The sequence below is a fragment of the Urocitellus parryii genome, unplaced genomic scaffold (assembly GCF_045843805.1).
Source record: "Urocitellus parryii isolate mUroPar1 unplaced genomic scaffold, mUroPar1.hap1 Scaffold_35, whole genome shotgun sequence".
NCBI classification, from domain to species: domain Eukaryota; kingdom Metazoa; phylum Chordata; class Mammalia; order Rodentia; family Sciuridae; genus Urocitellus; species Urocitellus parryii.
The window spans coordinates 1,105,561-1,122,615 of record NW_027553167.1 but is presented as its reverse complement, the minus strand read 5'-3'; the positions used below and the strand labels follow the sequence as shown (position 1 = coordinate 1,122,615).

At 45.4% G+C, this 17,055-nt stretch overlaps 1 protein-coding gene across 2 annotated transcripts in view; it reads left to right on the top strand.

The window, feature by feature from the left end:
* Window positions 1–17,055, top strand: part of LOC144252002 (solute carrier organic anion transporter family member 3A1-like) — a 304,020-nt gene that overhangs the window by 221,126 nt on the left and 65,839 nt on the right. For both annotated transcript variants that reach the window (XM_077794595.1, XM_077794594.1), the window contains exon 3: window positions 10,990–11,088. In XM_077794595.1, coding sequence (XP_077650721.1) covers window positions 10,990–11,088 — 99 coding nt within the window. The remainder of the gene's footprint in view (window positions 1–10,989; window positions 11,089–17,055) is intronic.

Here is a 17,055-nt window from a genome sequence, read left to right as displayed (position 1 = left end):
TCCAGATGCCCAGAGGCCAGTCAGACAGAGAGGTGTAAGGACATGCCAGTGCTGGAGGGAAAGAATAGAAGCTTCTGTTGGCTGAGCTGAGAAACCAAGATGGGCAGAATCTGCAGCTCAGACCACTTGCTGACCCACCCTAAGCATCCCGAAGAGGCCTGGAGGACTTTCTCCAAATGCATCGTCCTCTATAACGTAGGACTTCTGCCTCTCAGGCTGGGTTAGTAATCATTTCACAGTTCTGCAGATAAGCACAGGGTCCTTCCTTTGAGCCAGGGACTATGGTGCCCCTATGGAAGAGGGAATATAAAAAGGCTCTTCTACCTTCCCTGAGACTAAAAATTATGGAATGCCCAATACATGGAACTCGGCTTTTGAATCCAGGCAGAATGTAAGCAGAACTCTAGAAAAAGTCTCAGGCCCAGTGCGCTGTCAAAAAAAGGAAGTGGGAGGAAGAAGAGAGGAAATCTAGGAAGGACCCTTGAGAAGGTGGTCTTTAAGGCAGACCTAGAGTGGCAAGTAGGAATCTAACTGTGCAAAGGGTCCTGCAGAAGGGGTTCAGCCTGAGGACCAGCATGAGCAAGTCCATGCTGCACAGCACCAAGGCCCTGCTGGTGTGCTAGGTGCTGATCTGTAGTCGTGTGTGCAGAGTGGTGGTGCATACTGGGCTGCTTTGGCTGGCTGCACAGATTGAGGTTCTGCCATCATGCTCAGCGACCTCAAGTCTGGCCATGCTCAGTGACCAACTGCCCCTCTGCTTTGTGGGGCTGAAATCAGCGAGTGTCCACATCCTTCCTTTTCCCATGGCCCTTAATGCATTTTACATACCAACTGCTTCTTTGCTCAGTGTTAGGAACTAAAGCTTTATCGAGGTCAGGGGCTCATTTGCTAAGGTTTCTCAAACTAGCTGCAAATAAAATCACCTTGGAACTGTGGAAAAATCCCAGTACCCAGGTAGTCTCTCAGACCAGCAAAATCAGCATCTAAAATGGCAGGACCTGGGGGTTAGTATTTACTTTGTTTCCCAGTTGATTCCAACGTGCCAATGAATTTGAGATTCGGGTATATTACCTAAGAGATAAACAGGTCTGATGCCATGGGAAGGGGACCAGCTCGGTCACTGTTACAGAGCACCTGACCTTAGCAGCATTAGCATTTTGTTTCGTGTATTAACTTTGCAGTGGGGATAATTCTATTGTATGAATTATGTGCAATATCTGGCTTGTACTGTTTGTTCAACAAACGGTCAGCACTGCCTCTTTCCCTGCCCCCCGCACCTCTTCTTCAGACATAAGCAAGGTCATTTACTTAATGCTGTCAGGCTGTTGGCAGTGGACGTTGGATAAGCAAGGATTGCATGTTTTGCAGGCTTCTTGCTGTTTATGGGTCATGTTTTATTCATGTGTGTATGAGGCAGAACACACCTTCTGGGGGGGAGAACTTTGAGCCTGTGGATTTCAAGTTAGGGGAATATGTTTGCATAAACTGAGGGCATGCAAGGTGGGTGGGAGCTGAGAGAAGGGATGCTCTGACCTGGGATGACACTAGCAGTTGGGAAGTGGAGAGTGAGGATGTTGCCCATGCCAGAATCTCTCTTTTTTAGGCTCGTGCTGCCCTCTAGTGGGAAAGAGCCACAGCCAGCCTGAGTCTCCTCTTCCGGAATGAAGGGACCATCTAGGCTTAGCCTGGCTGCAGAAACAGACACACTCTTAGACCAGCCATTCAGGCCTTCCCTCCTGGACCCATCATTCCTGAGGCACAAAGATAATTCCAGGAAGCATCTATATCTTGTGTCAGCATTAGAAGCTTTGCATACATTACATCCATTTCTCACTGACCCACAAGGTAGATATTCTCATTCCCAAACAAAACTAAAAAATCGGTTATCCAGAAATTGAGAAGTGAGCCAGGATGCCTACCTGGTTGGAATCAGGTCAGCTGATTCTAAAGCCCTTTCTCTTATGCTGAGACATCTATTCTAAGAACTAGGTCCTGGAGGCCTGAGGTCATGTCCACCTCCACCATGTTCATGCTGTGTATCCTTAGAGCAGATGACTGACTGCTCTGAGCTTCTATTGTCTCATCTACAAAAAAAGCCTCATAGTCCTTAGCCAGCAATCAGGAGAAGTTGTTTGGTCTCAGATACAGTACAAAGGATGGGGAAAGCCTTGAACAGTTGCTTTAGAATGGCAGGATGATTACCTTCCCCGGGCTTTCTGAATGCATCACTTTTATAATTAAACCAAAAGATTTAAGTAGATCACTTGCCTTCCAAAGAGGTGGAAGTATTCACCTGAGCATTCCAGCCCAGGAAGATGCTATTGGAGAGAGAAGGTCGTTTTCTTGAGATGACAGCAAGCCAATCTCAGGATCCTCTTAAGATAACCACAGCCAGACTCTGAATGTCACATGCAGAAGTCTCAGCTCTGCCCTTCCCCTGCCCTGCTCTATGACACTGCTAAGAAGTCCGGGCTGTCACCTGAGACCTCAGTGTCCTTGGGTGCCCTTCTTGCCACGGAAGGACAGGATGGGAGCCGGGGTTTGGAGGCTGGGCAGTGCTTCCTGAGTGCGTTGGGATTTTCCTCTGGCACTCTCTGGAGGACAGCCACAAATGCCTGGCACTTGAAGCCGTGTGCCATCACACCTGAAATTCTATTGAAGTCAGTAATTCTAGTTTTCAGAAGGGTAGACTTTAGAAAATATTTTAACATTTTTTCCGGGTGTTTCAATTATTAGGAGAGCTATTGAGTATTTTTTAAATTATAGGTAGAAACAGACTGGAAAGGCACATCCAAGTGGATACCAATGTGAGATGCCAAGGTGTCCATTTTCTTTGTAATGATGATAGCTGAGGTTTGTTGAGCAGTTACTATATGCCAGGCTGTGTGGAAAGCCCTTGATATGCATTAATCACTTAAATCTCCAAACATTCCTGCAAGGCAGATACTTTTATTATACAGCTCATGTTTGTGGAGAGCTGGTATGTTCTAGAGATGAATGCAAAGCCCTTTCTGTATATTCACACCCAGAAACCACCCCCAGGAGGCCTCAGCCCATTTCACAGAGGGGAACTGAGGCACAGCGAGCACTGGCACTGTCCTACACAGGGAAACTGAGGCCAGGAAACACTAGCAGTTCTATTTACAAACTGAGTAGAGACATAAGTACAGACCCTGGGCTTGCAGATGGCTGAGTGGCCTTTGCTTTCAAGAGTTCATGCCACAGGGTGGCAGATGCCTGTACCTCTGTCCTCTGTAGGCAATTCAGGGAAACTAGACTGCATGGCACTTTGACAAAGAGAAAGACGAAGGTTTGGAGAGAAAGGTCGACATTCCCTCCACACATGCCGCGTGTCCTGCTGTATCCAGCCAGCGAGGGTACCTCCTTGGAGACCAGGCCTCCAAGGGAGGCTGGCTGCAAGACACACGGCTGGATCAAAGTGGGATCCACAATGTCTTCCTTTTCTCATGTTCTTCTAATGCAGAGCAAAGCAATGGAGCATCATGGAAGCTGTTAGTGAAGTTCTTTGCTGTGCCCCAGTCACACAGGGCTGCTATGTCGGCTCTCCTGTATTCTTCACTACAGTCTAAAAAATATATCTTATTACATCCACCCTTCTCAGAGACAGACACCAGCACAGAGAGGCTGAAGCACAGGTGCAGGGCTCCCAGCAGATAAGTGTTGGCTCAGGAATCCACACCCATGCCAGCCCCACTGTGCAAGGGCCTCCCTGCCATTCATGTTGATTTCTGGTTACCCTGCTATGCATTCAGGTGTCTGCCTTTGCATAGTAAAGTATGGGGTTTGACTCTGCCATTGTTCCTCAGCCTTGCTTATTTGTGATTGAGTTCTCTGGGGAGACCCAGAAATCATGTGTCATGGGACAAGCTGCCAAGCATCTCTAAGCTTCTGTACTTCCCTGGATAAATTGGGGATGATGACACCCCATCCATTGCACTTTTAGAAAGAATTGTGAGCTGACAGGTCGAAATCACACAGCCCCAGTCCTCAGCATGGCACAGTGAGCACCCAGCACATAGTCTTGTACGTGTGTGGACTTGAATCACAAGTGCACAATTGGGTTTTCATGCATTAAAGATAAGCGTACAGCTTAAACATTGTTGTATGGTGCACATTCTTGTTGCCTGTAAATACATCAATCACAAAATCAGCACCAGAGTGACCTTCCCTCACCCGCCCCCCGCCCCTGCTCCTCCTTTCTCACATGTGACCCCTGCCTGCTCTGCAGCAAGACCATGGTCCAGGATTCTGTAATATTCATTTGCCTGGATTTCTTTATAGTCCAGCTCCCTAATTTCAGATCGCTGAAGAGTTTGCTTGTGTGCCTTGAATTCTCTATAGAATTGTGCTATCTTGAATTCTCCATCATGCCGGCTGCGTCATTTTGCTCAGCAATATATCTCGATCTGTGGTTCTGATGATTTGTTGTGCATAGCCATCCAGGAGATGATGTTTTCTTTGCTGTGCAGTGTTTCCAGGGTATAGAGAGATCCCAGTACATTTATCTGTCCCACTGTGATTGGGCGATGGGTGTCTGTTTGTCCTGGGGTTGGGGAATCTCAACTAACTGCTGGTATTCACTGTTCTTGGGTGTGTCTCCCAGTACACGCAGGCGCACTCTGTGTGGGGTGCTTCCAGGGAGTTAGAATCAATGGCACCCATCAATTAGTTGATCTTTGGGTTACTTTGTCTGCAGTTTTTCAGATACTGACGTTTTGCTGGCGTGTTCAATTTACACTCCTCCAACAGTATGGAAGATATGGGGGACCCCACCTGCCCGTCCATGCTTTGCGTCCTCAGAATCCAGCCAGCGGAGAGTGGGTGGTATTCCACTGGGGTTCGAATCTGCAGTTCCCTGAATTCCTTCGAGCTTTCCTTTCATATTTTATTGTCCATTAGATTTCCTCTTATGGTTTCTGGCATTTCTTGACTGGTTTGACTTTTTCTCATTAATTGATAGTTTTTATACAGTTTAGATATGAGCCCCTTGATTTTTAGGTGTGTTATAAAAAGATGTGTTGCACATTTATTATTCCACATTCCCACATTCTTAGTGGGCTCTTCTGATGAATCTGATGAGCGAAGTTCTTAACTGTAAGGCAAATCAGCTTCTCCACCTTTTCCTTTGATGGATAGTGCTTCTTCTGTGTGAGAATTGTGAAGTCATTTTATTCTCTCATCTTCTAGAAGTTTTGTTGTTTTCCTTTTTACATCTAAGTTCCCCAGTTTGCCTGGAATTCATTTTTGCTTGTGCTGTAAGGTGAAGTTTTTGTTTTTCCTTTATAATTTAAAGTTGTTAGCCAGACTCAATGATGCACACCTGTAATCTCAGTGACTGGGAAGCTGGGGCGGGAGGGTTATAAGTTCAAGGTCAGTCTGGGCAACTAGGTGAGACCCTCAGCAACTGAGCAAGACCATGTCCCAACATAAAAAAGCCTGGTGATGGTAAAGTGCCCTTGGGTTCAATCCTGATCTCCCCCAAGTTTATTTGTCCATGTGTGTATGTATGTGTAATATACAAACACATACACACACACACACACACACACACACACACACACACATACACACATGAAATTTCTAGTTGTCCCATCCCTTCTCCTACTACACTGAAATATACACAGCTTGTCATAAATCAGATGTCGGCAAAGGTAAGGGTGATTTCTGAGCTGCATCCTCTGCTTTATCGGGACATTCGCTGTTCTTTGTGCTGAAAGCACCCTGTCTTCATCATCATAGCTTTGGAAGCAGTCCTGACACCCAGTGGGACAAGTCTTGGCAACTGTTCTTCAGAAGCATCTAGACTGGTCATGGCTCTCAGCGTTTCAATAAACAATTTAGAATCAGCTTGTCACATGCCAAAAACAAGCAAAAAATATTTTCTAGTACTTCTATACATTAACTATCATGTATCATTAATAAATTTGCATAATTCTTCCTGGACCAGTAAATTTCAAATAGAAAATTTCAGATGGATTTTTTAGATTCTTGTTGGACTAGATGCATGTGACCTGACCCTTTGTGAAGGCTCAGTAGTGAGCCCCAGGGCTGCATTGCGTGTAGATGGCGGCACGTTGCATTGAAGGGTACACAGTCCTAACCCTAACCCCTTGCATAGAGGCCTGAGAAAGAGCCCTGGGTGAGGAGAGGCAGGCAGGGTCTGTGTCCAGCTCTGCATCTCTCCTCAGGGTGCACAGGGATAGCCCGTCATCAAGAAAGTCACTCCCTCCTCGCTCTCCATGGCTTCTGTAGCTGGTGCTCTTGTTCCCACATTCTGTGGAGAGTTAGTGTGTCCACTGTGTGTCAGCAGAACTAAGGATATAAATAATTAAGGAGCCACCTCCATCTTGGGGAGCCTAACTCCCCAGGGTCTCTGGGACTGCGCCCCAGTCAACACCATGTCTTAGAAGTGACCCACCCACATACAAAAAAATGTTTCGTGGTCAGATAACAGAAGAGCTTCCTGCAGCTTCCTGCAGCATGCATGTTCACAGCTATGCGATGGAAGTGTCTTAGCCTTTAGCCCAGCACTCCCCAAGTTGCCTAATGATTGGATTAGTTTCCTATTGCTGCTATTAATAAATTACTAAAAACGTGACTTAACACAGATTTATCTTACACTTCTGGAGGTCAGAAGTCAGCGCGGGGTCTCACTAAAACTAAAATCAAGGTAATTTTTGGCAGGGCTGAGGTCGCTTCTGGGGGGTAAATCCATTTTCTTGCCTTTTCCCAGCCTTTAGAGGCTGTTTGAGTGCTTGGCCCCTGTGCCCCCACCACTTCATGGGCAGCGTGACTCGTCCAGTCTTTTTCATGAGGCCATCTTTCTGGTTCTGTCGCCACAGTTCCAGCTGACACCTCTGCCTCCCTCTTCCACATTTACAGGACCCTTGTGATTATGTTGGGGATGATCCAGTATAATCTCTTTAAGGTTACCTGATTAGAAACTTTAATTCCATCTGCAACCTTAATTCCCTTTAGTCATTTAAGACCACAGTCCCAGTTTCCAGGGATGTGGCTGTGGACATCTTTGAGGCTGTCATTCTGCCTACCAGCAGAGGCTGAGTCAACTCATGAGTCCGCTCCTCCTCCTTCAAGGCACACCTGGCTCAGCAGCACCTGCATCTTGTAGGGCTAGGTGGGGGCGGAGCATCTCTCTGTGTCTCCAATTCTTTTTTTTTTTTTTTCAGCATTGAGCACATTATTTATTCTTCATAGTGCTGAATGGTATGGGTATAATTTTCCTACTTTATAATTTTTTTTTATTGGTCATTCATAACATTACATAGTTCTTAATACATCATATTACATGGTTTGATTCAAGTGGATTATGAACTCCCGCTTTTACCCCGTATACAAATTGCTGTATCACATCAGTTTCCCTTCCATTGATTGACATATTGCCTTTCTAGTGTCTGATGTATTCTGCTGTCTGTCCTATTGTCTACTATCCCCCCTCCCCTCCCCTCCCCTCCCCTCCCCTTATCTCTCTCTACCCCTTCTACTGTAAATCATTTCTTCCATTTGTATTATCTTGTCTTACCCCTCCTTTCCTCTTATATGACATTTTGTATAACCCTGAGGATCTACAAATACCAAATGACTCCTTTGATATAAGGGGAGTAAACAAGGACAGGGTAGGGACGAAGAGCTTGAGAAGAAGATTTACATTAAACAGGGATGAGAGGTGGGAGGGAAAGGGAGTGAGAAGGGAAATTGCATGGAAATGGAAGGCGATCCAATTCTTGTCCTAAGCTGCTCCTGGCAGCATTCCAAAAGCCGGTTTGATTCCTTTCATCCTGCAGAATGCAAACCCCACAAGGGCAGGGATTTTGTCTGTTCCATTCACTGCCATATCATACTGCCTGGCATATGCTAGGTGTTTGATAACATATTTTTTGATCCACTAACAGTGGTCGGTAGTCTCTCCAATAAAACAGCAAGTTTCTTGAGGGCAGGATCTCTTTGACCAGTTCATCTCTTCTTCCCCAGGGCTTCAAAGCAGCTGGTGCTCAATGAAAGACTGTCTAGCATGGGGGGAGGCAAGCTCACAAGCAGGGTGCCATTTCCTGCAGGAATTTCTCACAGTCCCTACTTGGGCTAATCTGGCACATCCAGAAACCCCTTCAACCTCTGAGCACAGGTTGAGATAATCAGCTTTTCAGGAAAATTTGCAACTGTAGTTCCCAAACTTCCCCGTTTCACTTTGACAGTGTCTCAACTATATTTTTCAGTGAATCTGCATGAATTAGCTGATTGTCTTATTTATTAAGCAGTTAGGCTCAAACTTGCTATTATGTCCTAACAACATAGTAGCTATTTGAAAAAATAATACACATACATTAAATAAAACTCTTTTTATCTTTAACCTTAATCTCTTACAGGGGACATGCGTCCTGGCTGGAAATAACATAGCTTCTCAAACCTTGAAATCAGATTAGATTTGTCATCCTCATTTCCTGTTCCAACTGATTTACATAAGTACTTTTTCTCATAGCAACTGCAGAAAACTCAACTCTGTAAAGATCAGATGTCATCTGAAAGAACATGGTGTGAGCCACTGTTGAAACCACCAGCTACCTTGGAGGAGGAGTTCCATGAGTAGTGTGTGACTTCCGGGTTAGCTTTCCATTATGCTTGGCCAGCAGTGTCCAAGCAGAGAGTAGACTCTGGCCACTCAGTCTATCTGTGTCCTGGGGAAACTGACCTCTGCTCCTTCCCAGTAGGCATCCTCTCCTGGCCTGGCCTGTTCTCAGCTGGAGCTCATCTCCCTGAGGATGGCCTCAGGAGTGAGGCACAGAGGTGACATGAGTTCTAGAAGGAGGGGGACCAGGGACCTGGGTGCACACTGGCCTTTATTGTAGGAAGAGAGACAGGTGTCATCTGTCTGTGACATGAGCTCTGGAAGGAGGGGTTCCAGGGACCTGGGTGCACACTGGCCCTTCACTGTAGGAAGAGACAGGTGTCATCTGTCTAATGGGCACTTCTATGGCTCTTGCTGTGTGCTATGTACCAGGCACTATTCTAAGTGCTTTTGTAAATAGTAGGTCATTCAATCCTGACCATAGCCCCATGAAGCTGCTCTCATATTACGCTCATTTTACAGATGAGGAAACGGTACAAGGAGTACCTTGTCCAAGGTTCACAGAGCTAGGACATGGTGGAGCTGGGATTTGGACCCAGGTTCCTGCCTTCACCTGCACTCTTCCCTCAGTGGGTCTGGAAACTTGGCTTCAGAAGCATCCCTCTCCTTTTGGATGTGTGCTGCCGGCAAGGCATGGGATTTCTGGGATCCCATTCCTTCTGCTGTGAAGGGAGCACAGTAAATTCACCCTTGAGTCATTGAAAGGATTGGAGGAGACTGTGTGTAAAGTGCTTTCCATTACACAGGGTAAAAGAAAGAAAGACGTCTTCACATTTCTCAGGCAGCCTTCGTGTAAAGGAGCCTGGAGGACAGCAGGGGGCAGCACTAGGCTGCAAAAGAACATTTTCTCCTGGGCCTGAAGCACTACCTATTCACACAGGGATCCTGGATCTTAGTGCCTGAGATCATCTGTTTCTCATCCGTTTAAGCAGAACATTTGAGGTGATTTTGCTAAATGAGTAAGAACAAAATCACAGATTGACAGAATTAATTCAGTGGAGAGCCACAGACGCAAATTCAGAAGTAAATCCATGGTCAGTCTCACACCTCAGGAACCAACTCTCCCTGAAGACGCAGGGCTGTGCCCTCTGCAGCTGCACTATCTGAGGTGCTGCCCTGGGATATTGGTGAAGCGGAAACGGTGCCTCCTGGTGATGTCTCCCTGAGGAAGAGCCACTTAGAAAGTGACCCCCAGAGAGTCCAACTGAATCTCTGGAAATGGTCTTCTCACACAAAAAAGAAAAAGAAAAAGAAAAAGAAAAAAATTGTTCCCTACCCTTTTCAACTCCAAGTTGTATGGAAACCTAGCCCTCTTCCAGAGGAGCTGGAGCAACTCTTGGTTGCTCCTTGCTCACCCATCTGCATCTGCAGGCCACTGTCCACCTGAGCTGCCAGAGCTTTTGCAGGCCCACTGGGCCCTGCAGCCCCAGGATCAGCAGCTCAAGGGAAGGCCAGGACCTGGGGAACAGTCAGCATTCAGGAAATATCTATCAAAAAGGAAGCTGAGTTAAACAGATACAGCCTGTGGGTTTTCGTTTGGAATCAGTACTTTTCCTAGGATCATTCAAAAGTTTTGTACAAAATTCCAGGTACTAGATCCATCAGATAATTCTACACGGACCAGGGCCAGCCATCTTCTCAAATCTTGTGGACAAATGAGCTCAGAACAACTGTAACTGCCAAGAAGACAGTGACACACAAATGGGGTGGGGTGGGGCTTACAAAATCAAAATTAGTAAAATGCCTAATTAGCTCTTCTCAAAGCATGTCGTTGTGTGAATTTTGTTATTTGCTAAATTTAGTGAACATAAACATTTCATTACATTTGAAAATAATTTGTGGCTTACATTTTTTTTCTCACTTTGCAAGAAAGTTTGCACAATGAGTGCTGAGAAATCTTAGCAAACCGTGAATTCCATGAATTATCTAAAGCCACATAAACACAAAAATCAAAATTATAAAAGTCCTTTGAAGTTGTTGATGGCAGGAAAACTATTAATGATAGATGTGGATCTTTTTTTTTTTCATGTGTTTGATTTATGGGTGAAGTCCCCCAAAGGAATGTGTGCTATGGCCTACAAATATCTCTGTCAAAGCAATCTATCAAAATAATATAAAATCCTGGCATAATATGCAGGACTTTAATGGATTTTCTGAAAATGAGAAATCCTGGATCTTCTCCTCTCAGATGTTTAGACTCATTCCTGTAAGATCATTTGTAATAATCAGACATCTCATCTGATCAACATAAAATGATCTCCTTGACCTTTGATGATTTGCTTACTAAATAGCTTCTGATTTTAATCTAACCTTTCGTCTTCTTTCAGGAATCCTGTTCACAATGTTGGTATTTGGACCTGCCTGTGGATTTATTCTGGGCTCTTTCTGTACCAAAATCTACATGGATGCAGTCTTCATTGACACAAGTAAGGAGCAGACCTTGATTTCTAACCACCACGTGTGAGCATTTCCTTCCTCGTAAAGGAGTCTTCAGCCTCTAGGCTTCTAAAACCTTCCTACTAAGCTACAGCCCTGTATTAGTCAGCCTTCTGGTACTGTGACAAACACCTGAGGTAATCGACCTGAAAACAGGAAACGTTTACTTTGTCTCATGGTTTCAGGAGCTGATCTGTGATCAGTTGGCTCATTGCTTTTGAGCTTGTGGTGAGGAAGCACATCATGGTGAGAGCAGAGCCGTTCACCTCATGGCAGCCAGGAAGTGAAGGCAGAGAGAAAGAGAGAAAGAGATCAAAGTCCCAATATCCCCTACTGGGACACATGACTTAGCTTCCTTCCATCAGGCCCCAACGCTAAAGGTTCCACCACCTTCCACAGTGCCACAGGCTGGCTTTCATTCTTCAGATCTGTATTTTATTTTCCTCATCTGTAAATTAAGCAATTCAATAATCACATCTGCCCCAGAACTCTCTTTAAGAATTAAGTGAGAGGGTATATGTGGAAGGAAATGCCTGGCATTTACTCATTGCAAGTTGGCCCATTAACTGTATGAAAGCCTTCCTTGCTGAACTGAAAATTGTAACACCTGTTCTGGAAATGTGAAGTTCAAGTTGCCTTTGGGATCAGTGAGACAGATGACTTAAAAATGCTTTCTATAAAATCACTGTTGTGATGGGCTTTGTCAGGAAACACCCTGCTCGAAACCATCTTAAGAGAAACCTATTGTGTTCTTAACCAGAAGAACAAATGTGTTTCTTACTTTGCTCTGTGATCCTGTGTGATTGAACAGTGTGCTAGTCAGCGTGGGCTTAGGTGATGCTGTGGTCACAAGTAATTCCCAAATCTAAGTGATTTTTATCCATCCAGAGTTTATCTGGGTCACACTCCCTGTCCAACATAGGTTGGGGGTGTTAGAGAGTATGGGACTTGTTTCATTGCTCTAGGATAACAGAAGCTCCATCCTGACCCCTAACTTGTACAGTTGCCACGGCAGCAAGCCAGTCTGTGACATACTACACAAGGGCTCTTGAAACTTGTGTTCAGAAATGACACATATGATTTTTACTCATTTGCTGTGTGAAAAAATGACCTCAAATTTAGTGACTTGTGCATTTTTTATCTCTCATTTTTTTTCTGTGGATCTAGAGTACAAGAGCAGCTTAGCTAGATGGTTCTGGCTCTAAGTTACTCAGGTTACAATCAAGGCATTGGCCCAGTCAGCAGTCATCTCAAGTCCTAGTGGAGAAAGGATCCACTTCCAAATTCATGCCTTTGGTGTTGGTAACCTTAGAAGGTCCATTTCCAGGCTGACAGCCCTGAACCTCTACAGGGGTACTTCACCAGGAGCAAATACCTAAAGAGAGAATGTAAGAGAGAGCACCTAAGATGAGGAGCCACAGTCTTTTTATAACCTCATCTAGAATTGGCGTCTGATGACATCTGCTGAACTCTGCTTGCTAGGAGCCAGTCATTTGTTCACTTCCACTGTCAAGCAGGAGATAATTACACACAGACATGAATACTGAGGGACAGGGATCTTTGAAGACCATCTGAGACACTTTCTACCCCATGTGGAAAAAACTCTGTCATGTGCCTGAAAGGGAATACTGCGTTTCTGTGTAGTTCAATGAGCAATGAAGCCGCAGTTCCTCTCTGAAAACAAAAGGGAGAAGCCATACCAACTTTTCATGCTGATCTGTTCTCAGGATCAATAAGAACTCTCAGTCCCTGGGTTCCCAATCTATCACCTTTCGACAGTGCTAAATTTACTAATTCACCCCAAAGAAATAATGTGGTTTTAAATCCAATCAAGTCGCTTTGTGATTCACTCCATTAATCGCACTGATATATTTACTTGTAGCTAATGACATTACAGATTTCCAAGTGGAAAATAAAATCAAGTGCAGCCTTATTTATTCTTGTCAAGTGCTGGGAGGTGGTGGGATGCCACTGCTTCCCGCAGCTGGCTGGCCTTTTGAACCCCACTCCCAGCAGGCAGCGTGAAGGGTGGGTTGGTTAGAGAAATACCCAGGAAGGGAGCCAGCGGTCATCTTGCTTGTAGGGTCAGGAAAGCCAGCTCTCAATGCTATAGCACAGGACAAGAGATGGGAGGAGGATAAGGAAGGGAAAGCTGACCTGAGGGAAACTTGAAGTAGCTGGGCTACATACTCTGCCTTTGGCATATAATCCATGGCTCCTGGAACCAAGCTTGTGAATGACCACAATTTGAGCCAGAAAGAACTCAGGTATCACTTTCTTCCAAATATTTCATATTCCCATTAAGGAAACTGAGTTCCAGAGAGGGAAGGAGAGGGACCCAATGTGAAGGGTGCATCTATATAAAACCCAGGTCTCCTGAGCCAACATGCAGGTGTCTACTTCAAGATTGCTCTCACCCAGCTCCCCAATGAGAAAGAGATCCAAACAGGGAAATCCTGCAAGTACCATCATTTGGATCTCTTTTCTCAGTGCCCAGAATAACCAAAGATGTGATAGACAGGTAGCTTGGCAGGGTGGGGTTTACTTGTATACTCTCAGAACACTCAGCTTGATTAGGCTATTCCTTCAGCCTAGAATGCTGTTCCCATCCCATTCTGTTAACATATTTGCTCACCCTTCAAGGCTCAGTGTGAAACAATATCATCTACAGTTCCTATCTCATTGTCAGTTTGTTACCTCCCCTAGGCAAGACAGATGGGCGCTTTTCCCTTCTGTCAGGGCATCTTATGATTGGCAGTCTTCTTCACTCCAAGTTGACAGGGGACTTCCTGGTCTGTTTCTGGGAAATGGAAGGATGCTTTGTGAGTCACCATCTTTGTTTGCATCTTTCTCCAAGGTCCCGAGGTTGGTTGTTGGTGCTGCTCCCTGCCAGGAGAGGGCAGAAGAACACCATGTGTTCTGTTATGGAGTCAGCCACAGAATTCTACAATTTCCAGCAATTTTTATAATTTCCAATTTTGTGACCAAAAACTTGTCATCGATAAGTGGATTTGGCTATATTTTGAGGAAGGGATTCTCCATACTTTAATGCCTTCCCTGTATTTTCCTCACTTAATATAAAAGACAGCCTTGCTTTAGGACTGTTCAATAAGCAGGAACATGACCTGAAGCCTGAATGTTGAGGGGCTAGGGATATAGCCACATATTTCTAAAATCAAAGCTGAGAGCAGGGGGCCTGGAGAGGCAGTGGCTTCATGTGGAGGCAGCAAGGTAGGTCACAGAGGACCTTCATGTGGGTAGCGGGCGGGGGTGCGGGAAGAAGTTATCTTCCCCCCATGCAGCCTGGTGGCAGCTGGGGAAGCAACTCAGGAGGAAGAGTCTGGAACAAAATCTGGTTGGAACCTGAGAATAGGTGCGGCAGGGCTGCAGTGGAGGGGTTGCTCGTAGGATTGGGCTTCTGTGGCAGGAGAGGTCCCATGGGACAGCTCCTCTGGAGGCTCACCTGGCTGGGCCTGGACATGGGATTCTGTTGCCCCTGCCTTTCATCTGTTTGATGGCTATGGGGCTTCCTTTGCCTCTCTTCTTAAGGAGAATAGATCCCTCCTCTGAGAGCTGCAGGGAGAAATGATGGTCCTTGCAGGATTTCCCTGTTTGGATCTCTTTGTTAGATGAAAACTCAGTTAGGAAGAGGACCTTGAAAAAGAGAGGACTTAGTTGCAGAGCGTGCTCCCGATCGTTGAATTGACCAACCTTGACGGTGTGGACTTATTAGGTGAAGATCAAGAACAGCAGTGGCCACGAACTGATCACTTACTGAAGCTGCACATAGATTGGCTTATTGGAAACTCAAAGCCTTATCTTGGGAGTAAGGGACCTGCTATTGACAAAGCTTTATCATGCACAGGGTAAGAGTCTGGGCATAGGACTCGGGCCTGAATCCGAGACTCCTGACCTGGGGGATGTTACTCCTCAGGTGTCTGTGTGCAGGTGACACAAGTTAATCACTCAAAGCACTTAGTGCCTGGCATACAGTAAGGACACAATAAACGATAGACCAAGGAGGAAGCTGAGCTGTTAACTAGTTTCCACAGCCAGTATGGGATAGATCCCGGATGCCACCCCAGGCTTATCTTATCCCAAACCCCACACCTAGCCTAACAGCTTGCTTTTCTGAAACCTGATTTTCACCAGAAGGCTGCTCCCTTCCATGGACAAAGGCCTTGCAGAGCTCACCTGACCTCACCAGCACATCCATATCCTAAGGCACCTGCCAGCTGGCCCTGAAGACAGCTGTAAGGTGTTTGCATCTGGAGCAAAATATGGCCATCTGTTTGCTCCACAAAAAAAGGTCAGCAAGCTGAGCACCTCCTGCTCTGCCATTCAGAGAGCTGGTGCCACTGCCAGCCAGATCCCTTCATTTTGGACTGATTAATCCAGTGACTGGGATCCTGAATGTTCCCTGGCACCCTCCACACCCCTCCCTGTCTCCAATTTCTAATTAGGTTTGTAACTTAATGATACTCCTGGTGTTCTGAAGTCCCATAGCAAAAGTTTGGCAAAATAAGTTCAACAAATAGGTAAATGAACTTTTTTTTTTAAGGCACCCAGAGAGCTGTAGGGATGTTTACACACCAGGAAGAAGTAGAAATGTCCTTGTTTGCTTTGACCTGCTTTTCTCACAATCTCAGGTTTCCTCATGGGTGGACTGGTTGATGGGTGTTAAACTGGTTTAAATCCCATTATGAGTGATTTCCTTTAACATTGGAAATGGATGGGATTCTCAAAGGGCCCCATAGGTGCACTTGCCCCTCCTCAGAGAAAGCAAACAGTGTCACCCACTCACTCAGCTTACTCAATGCAAATAATAAAAACATCCCCAAATTCAGATGCCCAAAGGGAAACATTAGAAAAATGGATCTTATAAAGAAAAGACCCTTCTCTGCCCAGGGACTTCTAATCAAAGCCAGGCCCAACTGTGTCTGGTCTCTTGGCAGATGGGCCTACCATCATGGTGCACCCAGCAGGTAGCTCTCCTGCTCTGCCCCTGTCCTTCCCTCTAGGTTATGCTGCAGTAACAAATACCCCTGACACCTCACGGCCTTAAAGTCCTGAAGGTTTGTTTCTTGTTTGTATTATACATCTAAATTTCTACCTGAAATAAATAGCATGTTTTACCAGTGTCTATATTGGCCAAGTGATAGACACGTGGCTAAAGGAAATGAGTCCTCTGAGGAAATCATTCCTTGCTCAGGATTTCCCTTCAGCTGGGGATACTATCCTGCCCCATTCCGCTCAGCATCTTTCTTCATCCATGCATCTGACTTCATTGACCATTTGATGCATTTGACTAAATGAGACAGATTGGTGCTTTTCTGTTGTGCTCTGAGCATCTTGCTGACAAAAGCCTTCATTAAAAGGCTGAAACTGCAGTAATTTTTTAAAGTCAAGACATGAACTAGAATCAGGTAGAAAAAAAAAAAAGAGGTTTTCAAGCCCTGCCTCCACAGAGCAGGAATGTCTATTTCTTAAGTCTTTTGTACTAGGCAGGGTACGCTAGGTTATGTCATAGTAACAAATACCCCTGACATCTCAGTGGTTTAGAGAACTAAAGGTTTATTTCTTATTCATACTGTACAACCATTGCAGGTCCATAGGAAATCAGGTTTATTGTAGCCTGTCAGATAACATTTAGGAGGAAGAAATTTGGGGATTCATAGGCCAGTTGTATACTCTTCCACACAGAAGTGACACATGTCCCCTCTGCTTATGTTTCATGGGCAAAACTCTGGCACATGGCTACATCAGACTTCATAGAGTCAGGAAAGTGTAATCCCCTTGTCCCTGGAAGAAGAGGCTCTCCGAATGCAGACACTGCCAACATCTACCACTCCATTGTTTGTCAGCCTGGGTGGGAAACTCCCCCTCAGCATCAGTAATTCTGGAACAGTCTCTACTGAGCCTTGGCAATGGCCAGGCAAGTGGAAGGAAGTTTTTCA